Source organism: Rhinolophus sinicus, chromosome 15 (genome assembly GCF_057876585.1).
Source record: "Rhinolophus sinicus isolate RSI-liver-muscle chromosome 15, RSI-T2T, whole genome shotgun sequence".
Classification (NCBI taxonomy): domain Eukaryota; kingdom Metazoa; phylum Chordata; class Mammalia; order Chiroptera; family Rhinolophidae; genus Rhinolophus; species Rhinolophus sinicus.
The window spans coordinates 119,062,196-119,079,500 of record NC_142515.1 but is presented as its reverse complement, the minus strand read 5'-3'; the positions used below and the strand labels follow the sequence as shown (position 1 = coordinate 119,079,500).

The 17,305-nt window shown below is 43.6% G+C and overlaps 1 protein-coding gene across 3 annotated transcripts in view; it reads right to left on the bottom strand.

The window, feature by feature from the left end:
- Window positions 1-1,805: 1,805 nt before the first annotated feature.
- SETD7 (SET domain containing 7, histone lysine methyltransferase) overlaps window positions 1,806-17,305 on the bottom strand; it is a 42,739-nt gene continuing 27,239 nt past the window's right edge. For all 3 annotated transcript variants that reach the window (XM_019730813.3, XM_019730814.3, XM_088792607.1), the window contains exons 6-9: window positions 16,583-16,664; window positions 14,116-14,233; window positions 11,270-11,427; window positions 1,806-7,462 (exon numbers count right to left, since the gene is read on the bottom strand). In XM_019730813.3, coding sequence (XP_019586372.3) covers window positions 7,282-7,462; window positions 11,270-11,427; window positions 14,116-14,233; window positions 16,583-16,664 — 539 coding nt within the window. In that variant the 3' untranslated portion in view covers window positions 1,806-7,281. The remainder of the gene's footprint in view (window positions 7,463-11,269; window positions 11,428-14,115; window positions 14,234-16,582; window positions 16,665-17,305) is intronic.

The window sequence follows — 17,305 nt, the reverse complement described above, 5'->3', positions numbered from 1 at the left end:
ACCCGGGGCTACCAATTCCTAGAGACAGCAAACAATGCATAGCTTTCACATGCAGACCAGCCCATCCAGAGCCCACATGGCAACCAGTTTCTTTACAGACTCTTACACTCTGGGCCACTCTCACCCCAGAGCCAGTTACTGGACAGCTAAAGGCAACCCCTGCACCCCAGAGCCCATGGAAATGACGCAAACTAGCCAATCCTAAACCTGCTTGCTGTGCCTCCCCTACCTTCCCCCTAGAAGCCACAATAAAGGCTCTGGCCCAGATTTCCCCTGCCCCCTCGGCCTCTTGACTGTCCCTGGTGTTTCCGTGTAGCCCGAAGCTTGGGGTACCCCCCTCCTCTTGGGAACTGTCTTTTTAATGGCACCTGTCTCCTGACCCCTTGGCCTCACCATACCTGAATAATAAAACCTACATTTTGCTATACCTAACCCCACATCTCAGCAAATTCTGTTGTCTCTGCCTTTATGGTATATCCAAAATTCAACCTCTTCCCATCACTGTCACCCCTTCTTCCCACCCACCATCATTTTGTATTTCCTATTTTCACTTGGGTCCTCACCCCCTACTCCAGTCTGTTCTCCACCTGTTAACAGCCAGAGAAATCCTGTCACACAAGGAAGGCAGGTCTCAACCACTCTTCTGTTCAGAGCCCACCAGGGGAAGGACTACTAGCAATTAAAATGTCAAAAGCATGTTGTGGCCCTGCAGTACACTAAGTTGGACAAAGCTGTTATATTTTACGTCATTGGTTGACCTCCCATTGCACTCCGAGTTAAAAATAAAGTCCTCAAAATGGCTTTGGGGGCCCTGCAGAATCTGATTCCCTCTCAGCTCCCTCTGAGTGCATCACACAAACCTCCCTCCTCACCAGTCACCCCACTGTTCTTGGACACTCCACGCAAATCCCTACCTCAGGGCTTGGCTCCTTTCCCCAGACCTCCCCATTTGTGCTTTCCCCTTTCAGTGAGGTCTCCCCAGTCTTGCCCCTGCACCCCTCTCCCAACACTCCTTCCCCTACTTCCTTGTTCCATAGCACTTACCTGGCACTCAGTCATTTCCTCGGCTGGTTCACAACAGGTGTCCCCATGAAAATGTAAGCTCCACAAAGCAGGGACTTTGTTTTTGTCCACTGATTTGTTTTTATTCAATGGCCTAGAATAGTGACTGCTAGATGGTAAAGCGTAAGAAAAAGCTTAAGATATACATGCCAAATAAATGAGCAAACTGAGAACATGATTTAAAAAAAAAAAAAAAAAAAGACACTCTGGTTCAGTCATTCTCACCTCAAATATTTGGGGAATGCTTTGTATGCATCCAGTAAGACATACTTGCTGGTCCCCCAAAGTGTGTCATCTGAGGGGGAAGTGAGCTAGATGTTCCAGTCATTAAACAATGGAGGATGTGTGGCCTGAGGTGACCTGTCGACTCCCACGGGGGCGCAGGGGAGGGAGACCAGGGAGGGCCCATCTTTTTGTTTTGCTTTCCCACCCTCCAGGTCTCTTCCCTCATCCTCTCATTTATGTTCAGGGCCCTTAACATTTATGTCATCAATCCGACATTCCTGAGTTATCTTGCTGTTTCTGGATTCGGGGGTGTATGTGGAGTCATGCAAGCTCCTAATCTTTCTATCCCCTCCTCAGGTCTTACTGCAATGCTTTGAAAATGGAAACTGGTTAATGACATGGTTAAACCACTTAAAATATACAGTTTGCTTAGTAATTTAAAACATACAGGTGAGAGTGTCATAACAAAAATGTTACTGCCTTTTTGCCCTTGACGACCAAAGGAAGACAATGACAGATGATTGTATATTTTGTTTAATACTTGCATTGTTTCTATAGCGCAATTATAGCAATCTTTAAATTTACTTTTCATTACAAATATTTGTCAAGTTTTGTTTCAGAAACATTTTTCCTACTCTCTTGCACATGCACCCAGACACACTACAAAAAACTCATTCATAACACAGTAAGGGCAAACATTATTCATGTAAACATCTTTCATTAATTTCCCATAATTTAAAAAAATCATAGAATTATAGATATTGAATAAGGCTCATAGATTTTGTTCCATTTCCACAAAAGACCAATCAAGGATGCTCGTTAACTGTGATGGGTTAACTGTTGGTTGCAATAAATGCCAAAAGCGAACCCTTGACTTCCGTGTCTTAAACATACCTCACAACCTCATAAATGCATTTCAGGATAAAACAAGAACGTAAGGAACCCAGGAGGAAAACTTTTGAAGTAGGGAGCTCAGAACCATGAACCTAGTTTCTTCTATGCCAAGCAGACATTACGTAGTCCCTGTACTTCCCACTGCACGAATCGAGATTAATTATAGTAACCCAAAATGTAACCAAGTTGATATGTTAAGATCCATGGGCATGTGTGTACATATTGCTAGTATACACAGTGAAAATTTGTCAGAAAATTGATCATTTCATTATATCCGGGACCAAAGTGGAAAACAGAAAACCCCCACTCAAGTGGAATCACGCTGTAAAGGAGCGTTCTGGTAACATAAGCGTCAGGAGAACTGGGAGGCATGTTGTAGGGCTGTGATTGGTCTTGCTATTAAAGTCACAGGCAGAGGAAGCCAGGGTTGGCGTGATCGGAGGGCGTCTCTCTCTGGTTGGAAGTTTGGTGCTTACGTGCATAGTCTCCCAGAGCTGAGACAGGATGTACTGTGCTGACAAATAGGCCCGTCGCCAGCAGCACCCTCCTCGCTCCTCTCTGTGAGGTGGAGGCCGGGACACAGGCACTGCTGGCGAACCGTGAAGTCCCCCCCTGAGGTCTGAACCCCAACTCCACTGAGGGCAGCCTCCCTGACATGTGTGTCTAGGCAGTAAGGTGGCGGTTGATGGCGGCCGGAAAACCCACTTCTGAGGGTCCCAGGGCCACGTCTGGCTTCTGATTCTGCTGCCCTGCAAGGAAATTGTGCTCTGGATAAATGCACCAGTGTCTCTAATGCCTCGAATACACTCGCAGGCCCTCGAAGGCCCAGAGCGATGTCACTGAAAGGTGGACACACCTCCACGAGCACCTAACTTACACCAGGAAGCGGCTGAGGCACTGGGGAAGCCTACAAGCTCTCTCCACGTCAGATGCAACAACGCAGGGAAGTTGCCTTGGGTCAGAGTTGATCTGTAGGCTTTAGATTTTTAAAAATCAAAATTGATCTGCATTATATCTCGATAGACTCAGATATTCTCACCAAAAATTTTGTAATTTGTTTAAATAGCACTGGAATAATTCAACTTCATTTAAATATATTCATTCTACCATGAAAATATTTCATACAAACATCTATTTACATACAAACACATTAAAATTTGTGAAAAGGGTTTCCACCCCTGGGGTTGTATGGCTTGAAGTAGTTCCATTGCTTTGAATATGTATGCACACATTTGGCAAAACAAAACTATTAAAATTTAGTATTTTTAAAATAAAAAAGTGACACAGGGTCCAATTCCTGAAGGGAAAGATCAAAGAAAAAAATCTGTCAAGATACCTCAAGTAGATGTAAATTTAATATATTGTGAACCTTTGATCTGTGGCAAATAAACACTACAAAGATCAGTCTTGCAACATAGTTTTGCTCGTTTTTTTCTAAAACAAAAAATGTCTGGATTCTAAATCACTACTCTTATGACAGAAACTTGAGGCAACTGTTTTAAAACAAAGCAAAACAGAAAACTATACCTTCTTAGAAGATCTTAAATGCATTTTGCAGTGAGTGATTTAAAATTGTTTATATTAAAGGAAAAAGTTACCAAAGTGCCACATACTGTCTCACTGAGAAGACAACCCTTGAATTCACTGTTCACAGTTACTGCATTTTTAATAGTTACATTGAATGTTGTAAATGGTTACACTTGGCCTCCACAGTGGCCTTTTCAGGTTGTTGGTGATAAGGAAATAGTTTTTCAAGTGTGAAGAACCTCCAGAAGGTAAATGAGTTTAACCAAGCCCCTGACAGGTTCAAAGAGGTCTTGAAAAACAAATTTCCTTCTTAGTTTCTCAGGTAGACCAGGAATGAAGCAGGTTAAAATAAGAATAGGTCCTAACAAAACTCAAGTCTTCCTAACCTGTTACTTTTTTAAATGTCATCCTTCCTTTGCATCAGAAATTCAGTCCTTACAGTTGTTTTCATTAGTCCACTCAAATGTCCATTTGAGGACATACTCCTACAGATTAGTTCCTATTCCTAACTCTAACACAAGATAATATTCCATCATAGAAAAGCTGCTAAGGAAAGATCTAGTCATGCAGGGGTTGGGCTGAGACGGCTCTGAGTGAATTTCCTTGAGACTACGGCATCCTGCCCATTCAACAGGCGTCAGCTGGTTTTGGGGAGAGCTAAAAGTTCCGTCTTTTTCCCCCACCACATGGAACCTTCCACATTTCTGTTGTGATTATGATGTTGATGAAACTACCAGCTTTGGCTGCTTCCTGACATTATTTTTTTTTATAGCAGATGTAAGATTCAGCAGAAAAATACATCCCGAGGCTTTCCCCCTCAGACTTGGGCTCAGACAAGGAACACACCCGTATTTCCTCCCCAGTTACTTCCTTAGGGAACACCAACCCCCTGGACTTCTTTTCCTGCCTACATAACAGTGAATCTGAAGCCCCCTCTGATTCTACCCTGTGGACACAGCCTTACATTTGGCTGAGAGAGAGAGTCTGTGTGTCTGTGTACGGCAGGGGGAGATCACAACCAGCAGAGCTAGACATGGACACAGAGGGAAAGACAGAGAGAGAGTGTCTACAGGGCACACAGAGCAAGACAGGAGCTCAGAACACAGAGGAGACAGAGGAACAGAGCGGGAGAGATCAGCTGGGGGTCTTGTTACACACGGACACCCAGGCATTTTCACAGACAAGAGAAAGAGGAAGGAGAGGGAAGAGCCAGTAGACACATAGAAGAGAAGAGGGAGAAAGACAGAGAAAGGCTCTGCTTGGGTGTCTTGTTCCCTCTGATTTGTCTGAAGGTCACAGACACACTCAGAGTGTTATCATTCAATATCTAATTTAAAAAATGGATTAGTTGGTTAATCACTACTTACAACTCTTCAATCCCTTTTATCAAAAAAGAAAAAAGGAAGAAAGATTCCATGTGAATGGGGTAATTAGAGTAGCTCATCAGGACAGAAATCATAGCCCATTGCAGCCCCAGCCAGAGGAGTACCACCCTCAGGAACATTCAAAGCTTTGTAGCTGCATCGTAGGTGTGACCTGTGCCGCCCTCTCCCTGACCTGACTCCACAACACAGCTGACTGGGGTTAATTAAAGCCATCTTTCTCTTCCTAATAACAGTCACTCACTTTGGGACCCATTTGAATTAAAGCACCTATCAGAATACCAAGATTGCCCATCTGTCACAGTTTACAGACCGGTCTCTTTCTACAGAATAGAAGCGATCCTATCCCGGGTGCCTTTTAACCTAAACACTCTCTTCAGTTCCCTTTGTGGGAGATCTTTCCGGCAGCCCTGACAACTTCTCATGTGTGAACCATCAGCTTGTCTGCCTGAAACCACTGCCACCTAGTTCCTCCAGCTCTGCTTTGCAAAAAAGAGAAGGGCTGCTTTTGTCACTGTCTTGAGGGCTGAATCCTGTGCCCAGGGGCTGCCTGAACTTAAAGTCATGAGCAGCCCTGGATCAAGTATTTCCGTGAAATTCTTCTAGTAAGAGCGACATGCAACTGACAAGAAATATCAAGCTTCCTTCTGCCTGTTTCTTCCCTCTTTTCCCACACCCCGTAAGCTTTCTCAGCCAGAGCTCACCATGGGCTACAGCTTGGAAAGCTTCAGCTTTCAAGTCCAAACTGGCGGAGGAGACAGGTGCTGGCATTGACACTTGCAAGTTGGAGCAACTGCTGTGCTCCAGACCTCCTAGCTGTCTCATGCAGGCATCTAAAGGAGACATAGCTACCGCGTGTGGTGAGGGCGCTTACAAAAACCCCAAACTCCAGAATTCATTCAGAGCCATCCCAGTTATGTTATATACCTAATCAGCTAAACTAAAAACAGGGTTTTCTCCTTGTTTCTGCAGGTATGATTACATATGGCTTGCAAAATGGCTGAAATGCTACTGATAATCATTGCTTTTAAACTATACAGGTGTTATTCTTAATTCACAATGCTCTGAAGCAGATAAGTGCTTTGAAATTACAATGATAAAGAGTTTTAGCGGTAAGGTTTGATTTGTACCTAGTGATCAGTATGTCTCTCTTAATAGTAGCAATTAAAAAAAAAAAACTTGTGAATTCTGTGTTAGAATTCAAGTTTGCTTTCTGACTTTTGAATTCAATGCACTGTGCCACAAGCCAGACTGCTGTATGTTATATACATGTAATGTGTATGCAAGGAGAAAAAAATTACTAGCACTATTGAAGATATTGCAAAATTGCCACAGTTACTGCTTAGAAATACTAAGTTCTCTCTCTTCTTTCTTAAATTATATATTACAACTCTTCCATAACTTAATGCAAACAAAGTAAACTCTTCTCATCTTAAAGCAAAGATATCTTTGTTTACATGCGAGAATAATAATTCTATAATAATACCCTGGCCCTATGAGCCAGTTATTTATATCAGGACATAATAAGGAAGCAATGATATAGAAAGAGCCAGAGAGACCTACACACTGGCACTGACACAAAATCCATTGGGAAGTTTCTCCTGTAAAAGGTAGCTCAGATAGAGAACAGGACTGGGGGTGAAGTGACTCAAAGAGTGGGGTTCTATTTGCTAGGAAAAAGAACAAAGCCATTCTATTGCAAGATACAGATCAAAGGTTAAAAGGCAAATTATACTACATTTAGAGAATAAAAATGTAGTAATTCTCTCTTCCATATGGCACATCTGCAAGTGTGATGACAACACAGTTTGCATTGACCATAGGAAAAAACAGCATGGAAAAACCACAGACTAAAAATGACTGAAAACCCTCCTTTCCCTTTTTCAGTCTCATCATTTGGCATCTCTGAATGTGGTACAGATTTAGACTCGAACCACCCAAGGACATCATGCTGTCTTATTCAAGTGCTTGACAATCCCTCTCAGCAGGACGTTGTTGCAGGGCTAGCTAATTTTAAATCTGGTATGAGTAATACAGTCAAACCTAGTTAGTATGCGAGAAAGTTGTTGTGAACGCAGAGTGAGAGGACGTGATGTCACAGCACGAGTCCCTGGTTGTCCCGTTGTCGGATAAACGAAGTGCATAGATCCAAGTTTCGACTCCCGGTCTCTGAAGCCCAGAGCCAGGCCCCTCACTTCTGCTGGGTGGCCTGGAAGGCCTTCAGCTCCACCTGGTACCACTCGGGGGCTTCAGGCCCACTCTTCCCTGGGGGGCTGTGGTCATAGCCATAAGCCACGGTGAGCTCCTCATTGGCTTCCACAGCTCGGAGGGTGCGGATGCATTTGATGGGCCCGAAACGGGGGTGGACAAACCTAGACATCAAGACGTGCACAGTCATTCCCGGGCAGGTGAGGGGCACAGGCGGGGGAGGAGGGGGCTGATGCGGGAATCACACCTGGTGTAATGCTGACACCACGGGTAGGTCCTCAACCAGTGCTAACAGGAGACCTGCTGGGCTGGCATCTTTCAGACACCCCCTGGTGATTCACAGGCGCATTAAACTTTAAAAAGCACTGCTCTCATCTTCCTTTTTGAGCATATTTGGCACTCGGTATTTATAAACCAACAATCATGGTCAACATCAAAAATCTGTCCTTAATGAGAAATCAGACCCGTCAACGTTTCAGCTCATGGGGCCTGTGGCATCGGATTACCGGCTGCACCTGGGGGAGGGGCCGGGGAGGCGTTACCAGGACACTTTTGTAAGAAAGAGCCCTGTGGGTTTCCGAGGCAAAAATCTCTGTATTCCATCCTATACAGATAGAGGAAGTATTCCTTCCTAGCAAAATCCTAGATGCAGGGTTGTTTCTCTTCAAGAGGGAAGTCTAGAGCTATCTGCCGAGTTCCCTGCGAAGTATCCCGTGAAGGGAGCAGCCTCTCGTCCGGTATGGAGTCCTTTCAGAAACAGAGGCAGGGCTGTCACTATGTATATACCTCCGCCAAAGGCTCCCAACCCTGATCGCCTGCCCAGCTCCCTTCAGGAGGACACGAAATAAATAAGTAATGGACTCAGCTACCCTAACAGCTGCTGAAACCCAAAACGGGTGGAAGGCATGGCCAGAAAGAAATGAGCTTTATTTTTATACGCATCTGGTCAAATCAGTCTCATTCATTTATTGTCACTTTTTTAATAAAAGGCATTGAGACACCAAAGGAGAAGGTTGCAGGCCCAGAGTATTTTGGTACATAGGGCATGAGTCAAGTCCTTGGCTGATTCCCTCTAACGGTGGCGAGAAAGGAATACGTCTGTGGCTTAGGGACATCTTTCATGTGGGGTTAAAAGGAACAACGCCATCCTTACTCCAAGGGGGGTCTCTATGTCCACCCTACTCGGGGCCATGATTCCCCGAAAGCATACTTGAGTTGGGGTGGGAAGACTCTAATGTGACTGCTGGTTCCACACATGATCATTGCCTCCTCTTGGAAAGCTCACCTTGGTATCTTTGTCTGAATCTCACTTTCCGTCTGCAAAATCATGATAACACTAGTCACCCTTATCCAACAAGAGTTGTTGTGACAAAATAAGAGTCACCTCACACGCTGCCTGGCAGCAAATGAGGCCTCAACTAGTATTAGTTACTATGGTGAGCGTATGCATGTGTGAGAGACACAGCGTGCTCGTGCACGTGCACAGAATTCTCAAGCTGTGCTCCTCCACAGAGGAGATCCGTGGATCAGGGATTCAGGAATTCCTTATTAAAATCACAACTCTTTGTCTCTAAATTAAAATAGTTCATTATAAAAAAAACAAAAACAAAAACAAAACCCCTGAAATGGAGCTCTAGTTTCATCTTTTGGTACACTGAAAAATTTCCTGCGAGAAGCCTTTCCTGCTCATTATCTTGATTTTCAGAGAGTAGAAAATGGACAGACTGAAAACGAAGAACTCAGTTGCAGGTGTAGGCTCTTCAAGGGGGCGGGCGCTAAGACGCAGCACTTCAGAACACTTAGGTCCTTTGAGAGACCAGGCGTGCTGTCTGTGACCTGGGATGGTGACAGGAGTTGCCCCATGGAGTCCCTGGGAGAACTGAAGGAGAATGCCCGAGAAGCACCGCATCGGCCCAGAGTGAGTGTGCAGAAAATGTTAGCTTGTCAACATGCTACCTGTATTTACAACTAGGAAAGGCGTTCTCGACTGTGTGTCCATTTGGCATTAGCTACCAGACTACAGTGAAAACAAAGGCATTGTTTTGTTTATGTTGAGTGTGCATAATAATACCGAGGCTTTTAGAAACAAGTAAGTGCCCTGAATTGATACCTGAATTTTATATTTGATTATCCTTCAGGTGGTCTTCCCGTTGCCCCAAATAACTAATTGGTCATGTTGGACTTTTAAGAAATAACCCTGAAGAGTACAGGGGCTTGCTTTTATACAAATGGTTCCTTCACTTATGTCCTGCGCTCTCTTCTTTTTGGTGAGAAAAATCATGTCCTTACAGTGACATTACAAAACTCATTTGCTTTGAAACAGCCGTCTAAGTATATAGCATGTATCATCAGTTATCCCTGCCTTAAAGGGCTGTTGTTCAGCTGCGTGCAGCTTGAAACCATGTGTCGGCCTAATTCACATTGGCCATGACAGCCTTGGCGTTAATAACAGTGTCAGTTTCATTTCACATGACACACGTCCTTTGCCATTTCTACCCGCCCTTTAAACAGAAGTTGTAGCTTCAGTACTTGTTGCTGACTGCCAAGGAGAGAAGTCACTGCCAGAGCAATTTCTAAGCCATCTCAGGGATGCAAGAAGGGACAGTCAAATCCTGGCAATTTTCCTACAGATTAAATGCACGTGATCTGATCCTGCTTATGTTAACAAGCTAGAGGACTGAGAGACTGTCTGCAAGCTACAGCTGAGCAGGAAAGCTTGCACCCAGCTCCGTGGCTCCCAGGAAGAACTGGCATTTTCAGGTTGAGCGAAGGACAGCAGTGACGATAGGACAAAAAAATCCCAGTGCATCCTTTAGTCAGAGATGCTGACTTTGGGAAGAGAACATTCAGGGGGCACATGAAAACTAAAATATTTGGAGGGCTACTAGGTGGAAGAGAGATTGACATAATACATGAGAAAGGGAGACAATTAGGGCCAAGGGCTGGGTGTGACAGGAAAACCATTTAGGCCCAGTGAAAAGACCTTTCTAATCATCAGAGCTCAAAAGCTAATTTCATAATATCTATTTCAGTTTGTCAAGACAGCTGCCTTTACGGATAAGAGTAAGCGCCCCATCAATGGCAGTTTCCAAGAAGAGGTTCAATAAACAGTTGGAAGGGGAGGATCAAACCACGAGAGGGAGGTAGGATTATTTGATTTTTTAAAATAGCAGCTTTGTTGAGATGTAATTCACATATCATAAAATTCATCCATTTAAAGTGAACGACTCAGTAATTTTTCAGTGGTGCAACCATCACCACTATAATTTAAAAAACTTTCATCACCCTCAAAAGAGATCCCATACTCATGAGAAACCCCCACTTCTCCCCACTCCCCCCAGCTCTAGGCAAGCAGTGATCTTTCTGTTTCTATGAATTTGGCTATAGTGGACAATTCATATAAATGGTCTTTTGTGGTTGGCTTCTTGCACTTGGCATATGTTTTCAAGGTTCATCCATGCTGTAGCATGTGTCAGTACTTCATTTGTCTTTATTGTCAAATCATAGGCACTCTCTGATTTTATAGGTCTTTTCCAACACTGAGACTGCAGGCCATATGCTTAGGATTTTATTTTCCTCCTTCCTTTCACATCATAAAAGGGTTCCCTCATGTCCACTATGCAGAGTAATTTCAATTTTTAGTATTTTAAATACCACTATCCTTCATTTTCCAGAATGAGACAACTGAAGGACAAAAATGAGCCATAATAAAACAGTAACCACTAAGTATGGTACTTCCACAGCATTTCTACTCTTTAAAGCACTTTTCCATTTCTTAGCCTGCCAAGGCCAAAGAGTGGGGCTGTTTAGATTCTGAGTTTCAAGTCATAACCGTGAGACCCCTGATGGGGGACCCTTGGAGATTCTGAGGGAGCGGCCTCATCTGGGGCAGGATAACACCTTTCGCCAGCCCCCCTGCACCTCAGGGTCCTGAGGCACAGATCTGCCCAGCAGCTAAGTGTCACACTTACATGTCGTAGGTACAGTTTGGAGTGAAGGAGTGATTTGCCTTGTGTCCCAAGGAGGCACAGTACTTGGACACGTGGTTGTAGGGCTCAGGCACATCAATGACCGTTTCTTCATCAAGGGAGAGGGTGTTCCCATTAAGGGCCCAGTCTCTGCTGTCAACCTGCAAAAAACAAAAAAGGTGAGCATGAGAGGGACCTTTCTCCCCAAAGCTTAAAGGACATCGATATATGTAACTCATTTGACTTTGAACTTCATGGTTTGAGTGCCACAAACTTGCAAAGAGCCTCAGGAATCCCTCCACTGTTGATGGTGCAAAAGACACACGTGGCCATCCCTGGGGAGCTCAACTTCTTATTTATTGATTGTTGCCTTATCTTATATGGAAAAAAAGGATTAAAAGTCCCTTACAAAGACACCCAAAAATATAACCAGGTATCCCTCGGTTGTTGGCTTATTTGCTGCAGGCTGAGAACTGTCACCTCAAAAGTCTGCCAGCACCACACTTAAATTTTTACTCATCCCATTGTGTTTTAAAAAGCACAAACAAAGCAGTTTCAACCATTTAGAGTCTGCTTTCAAGGGGACCCCTTACTCCCCAGCTTCGAGCGACAGATAAGATAAACCCAGACCATGAGGACCCCAGATCGTTGCTCTCCTCGGAGCTCTCGGGTCCCCAGACTCCTCATCATGCTCCGTGTCACCTGGACATGTACGATCTCTCTCTTTCTCAGGAGCTCCTGGCCCTCCTCCTCTCATGCTGGGAGGACATCCCCACTCATGCACCCTGTCCGAACCCCACCCAAGCTTGCTGTGTGCTACTGCCCCTTGGGGTCATGGCTTTTTCTTGGATCAGTGTCCAAATCCCTACAGTGAGGAAAAGAAGGCAAAAGAAAAACCAAAGAAAAAAAAAAGAACCAGAAATATAAAGAATGGCAAACTGCACTCTAGGAAAATCTCACATCTTTGTTACAGGTGGGCGGGCAATCACTGTGACCAGCACAGTCAGGTTACCGGCCCGCTTTCTCCTCTGCAACAGGACTCACTCACTATCTGCAGTGCAACCAACAGGCTTCCCGCCTCCAAACCACACCCCAGGATCTGCGGAGGCCAGTAGAGCAGCCTTTTGAAACAAAGACGATCACATTTGCGCACAAACAAAACTGTTGACTTTCAGAGGTATACCAACTCTCCCGCCTCTAAATTACATTTAAGCTGTTATGTGTATCCGATATTCATTCAAGAGACACTTACTGAGTGCCTGCTGTGTGCCAGGCAATGTTGTAGGTGTAGGAATAGAGCAGTGATGAGAGGGGAAAAAATCTTCATGGATCTTAATACTCCAGACCTGTCTTGTGATACTGATATGTGGCACTTGATGTGCCATGAAATAATTAAGCTATTATTTATTATTATGTTGCCATTAGTTGTGTATTCTTATCCCCCCAACGGAATCTAAATTTCAGGAGGGCAAGGAGGTTGCCTCATTCATTTACCCAGAGCCAGATTCTGCGATGTGAAACCCTGCTCGAACTCAGGGAGTTGCTGTATTTGTGACCTTGGGCAAATTGCTTAACCTCTCTGGGCTTCAGTTTTTTTATCTGTAAAAGATTTGAATAAGTAAATTGTATGTCAGTATCCTGAGCCACCTTTCGTATGCTGAATTTCTGGGGCTCTCAGGATTGCTAATCCACAGGTCTGGTGTCACAGGGGGTCATTGTGTGCCAGACCACAGCTCAGGTTTAGTGCATCGCCATCTTTGACTTTGTGACTGCTTTGAATGTGCAATAACTTAATTATCTCATGGCATTTCCCCCTTCTCACTCCATAGCAGTAAGTGAAAAGTAAGGGCATGAATGTGGGGTATGAGTGATAAATTTAAATCCCATACACTCAATACAAATCAGAGCAGGATGGAGAGTACAACCTACGCTAGAATCGTTGAACTTTCTGCTCTTAAGCAGATACTTAAGGAAGTTAATTGTGAAGTGAAGAAACAACAACAGAAACAAAATATGAAATCTGGGAAATACAACAAAGATTGTGTCTTAAAGGCAAGAAGTGATTCGACTCTTTAAGTTTTCATTTTAAATTATTTTTTGGCAATAGAAGCCAGGAAGGGGATTGTATAGCTTTTGCACAAACAGGGGGTCTTCTTATAAATCTCCCTTCCCAAGGTCAGAAATTAGTCATTGACAAAGTCCAACTGGATCTCAGTTTTTCAGACACTGGGTATTGTCCAGGACAAAGCAATCACTGTGTCATTGAAAGCACCACCCCACTTTCTATAAAATAGTTGTGGAACTCCAAAGAAAAATCATTCTAAGACTCACAGAGGAAAACATTTGCTATAGGCTGAATGTTTGTTTCCCCCCCAAATTCACATGTTGAAACCTAACCCCAACGTGGGGGGCTTTGAGAGGTAATTAGGTCATATGGTCCCTCATGAATGGAATAATGGCCTTATATAAGGGATCCCAGAGAGCTCCCTCCACCGTCCCGCCACGTGAGGTTACAGAGAAAAGAGGGCCATCCACAAACCAGGAAGCAAAGTGGACTTTTGGCAGACACCAAATCTGCTGACACCTTGACCTTGAACTTCTGAGCCTCCAGAACTCTGGGAAATAAATTTTTGCTGTTCTTAAGCTACCCAGTCTATGGTATTTTTGCTCTAGCGGGCTGAAGACTGCTATAAGACAATATCCAATCAATGTTACAAAAAAGCCTATCTGTTTGTTCCTTTACATTTCTAATAAATACTAAAATAAAGGGGACTAATGAGAAAATTAAGGGTGTTTGAAGCAAAGCCCTTTAACAAATCGAGGGGATTTTCCACTTCTACTGCACTCACCTCTTGGTGTGTAATTCGGACTCCATTATAAAAAGACATAACAGTATTAGGTCCCACTGCTGCCTTTGAAAATAGTCCTTCCCCGGCGCTGGGAATGAGAGACTCAGCAACATAAACCCTAAATAGCAAAAAGAGTCCAATAATGATTCTTTAAGTTTGATACGTCTTTCCTTACATCAATCACCAAAATATCATTATGGCTACTGAATGCAAACTGTCAGTTCGTAATAATCCAATGAGGAAAAAGGGAGGGAGGGAGGGAAGGAGGAAAGAAGGAAGGAAGGAAGGAAGGAAGGAAGGAAGGAAGGAAGGAAGGAAGGAAGGAAGGAAGGAAGGAAATATTTTGGCCCTGGAAATTGAAAAACTGGTATTTATGTCTCTTTTGAGAGTGATGTTCAAAATTTGTTCTCTAATAAGAGGGTTATTATGGGACATTCATAAAGCAACTCAGTGCTTGATACAAGGTTTTAAAAAATTTATGTTTTTAGTTAGTGTCAATTTTCACTGTCTTCCTAGACAAATAAAACATTCTCCAAAGCTAGTTAAAGTGATACCCAGGTTTGTCAGTGCCAAATAGGAGGGAAAAATTGTTTTAATTAAGTCCCAAGATGAATCTTTTATGTGAAAGCATGACAAATAGTTAATAGAATCCATTCAAAAAGCACTTCCCAACAAAGGAGTTTATAACAGGTCAGCTGACTCTGGCCCAGGGGCCAAATCTGGCTGCTGCCCATTTTTGTAAATAAAGTTTTATTGGAACACAGCCAAACCTATTTGTTTAGTATTGTCTATGACTGCTTTAGTATTACAAAGGCACAGCTGAGTAGTTGCAATAGAGACCCACAAAGCCTAAAATCTTTACTATGTGGCCCTGTACAGAAAAAGTTCGCCCACCCCTTGTTTTACAAGAAAACAGCACCGGTGATTATTGGACTGGATTTATCAGAGAGCACACGATCCATCAACATCTATTTCAGTTCCTTCGGACACTGGGATGTGATGGCTATAGTGAAACTGGTCATCTGTAATTTCTGTTACATGGATCTCACGCTTATTTTATGGAGTGGAAGACTGAATTACTGCTTCCAACTCTTTACTCCCTCCTGTGAGAGAACTATACATCCTGCCACTTTGCCACGTGACCTTGCGGTGTTTCTTCAGAGCTAGCAGAGGGTACGTCCCTGCCTGACTGACTTTGAGCTTGGTTGTATGACCTGCTTTGCTATTAGAATGTGGGCAGAGTGACTGCATGCCAGGTCTCAGGTGTTATGAAGCATGGCAAGCTTCTGCCAGCCACCTCCAGAGTTTCCATTCATCGCCTCAAGAAGAAGATGGCCCAGGTGGTTCTTGCTCCTTTAGCCTGAATTTTGGAATGAAGACATGTGAAACAGACCTGAACCCAACTTGAAACCTGGAGTCCAGCCTAGTCCAGCTGAGCTGAGATGAGCCCAGTCAAAAGTGACTGAATCTCAGCCAACCCACAGAACCATGAGTGTAAAATAAAAGGTTTGCCTTCATAAACCACTGATAAGTGTTGAGGATATCAGTGTGCAACATCATCACAACGACAGTAACCAAAAAGACATACGCACGATGATGATACTGTTGTGTTTCAGGGCTAACAAGAGACCAAACCCTTCCCTTTGTAAATGGGCCAGAGCCTCATGTCAAGAAAGAGACCAGTCACTCATTATGACATTGTGGGGTCAACCATGTCAGTTGAACCAAGAGAGGCCTATTTCTCAGATGGGAGCAGAAAGTGAATGGAAACCAGGCTCTGTAAGCCAGGCTTACAAAGAGTGAGGCCAAGAGGAAACTACCTGCAGACGGTCTCTTAACTCATCAATAGACCAGTTGCTAGGGAATAAGAACCCCAGGAAGGCACCAGAGAAGCTGTAGCAAGAATCAGGAGCTGAGTTTAGATAAGAGAGGAAATGGAACAGGACTTGACACTTGGGGAGTGAGCTTATAGAATCAGACACTTGTAAGTCATAAGCTGGAATGTTTTTATGCTTCTTATATTTTCGTCGTTTCACTCTTGTTCTCCCTTAGTGAATCAGTTGCCTTGCGTTCCAGCCTCCCTCAGCTGGGCTGAGTAGAAAAGAAGGCATTCTGGTCCCTGCCCAGGTTAGAGCTTTAATGAGTGTGAAATGCTCCCCTAGAGGCCAGCATGTGGCACCAGAGCCCCGAGAAAGGGGACACCTGGGCACGGCATAGCTGGCTGCCTGGCCCGAATGTAGAGATTTCATTCTAGAACGGCTGTTCTGTGCTTTCTCAATGGAGAAACTCTCTTACAGGCACAGCTTCTATGTGAGAATAAAAACATTCTTCTTCAGAACATATGAACATTGTTTTCTGGTCAGGAACGTGGCCTGAGCAGAGGGCCACAGAGGACCATGAGTTCCCACCACCAGGGTTATTTAACCTCATGCAAACAGTGCCATTAAAACCACAAGGAAAAAATTACCTGTCTGATTCATATGGGTCTGGAAGAAGAGCACTGGTAGAAATGCAAGATGAAGTTGACTTATCGAAGTGGTACACCGCACCTAAAAAGCAAACAAAAATCTCAGTCTGGATACAGAGTTAGGGGAAAGCATTTAAAACTTCTCTGTGTCCATGGGACCAGGAAAAGTTAACTAACGAAAAATGTTGATTCAAGTTATACCAACTAGAATGAACTTCTTCAAAATAAATGGACACAGTGTTTAGATTTGCTCTTGAGTTTTAGTTTCAGGTCTTAATGAATAGCGATCAGAAGTAGCCCTTAAAATCCTATTTTTGCTCTTGAATTTTCTTGATTCAAATGGTTTAAAAGATGCTTGCATAATTAAAATTTTTAATCAAGAAAACGCTTTGTCATGAAACGTTGAGATCTCTCTGGTCAGATCATATTGGATAATGGTCTTAAAATTTTCTTGTGGTTTTCTTCATACTAGACACAGTCTATAGAATCCAACCACCCAGCCCTGGCACTTGTCTCTTTCACTAAAAATAAACACTTGGCTTCACCAGAATTAAGAACGGAACTACTTTTGATGAAGCATTTACAAAGTCATCCTATTTCTATTAAAGTGGTTCAAAAGCCAATTAGTAATTTATTCCAGAAACTATGGTCCTAGAATTAACCTCAGGCCTAGAATTAACATTGGTTCTCTGCAAAGGATTGGCCTCAGAGGATCACCCCAGA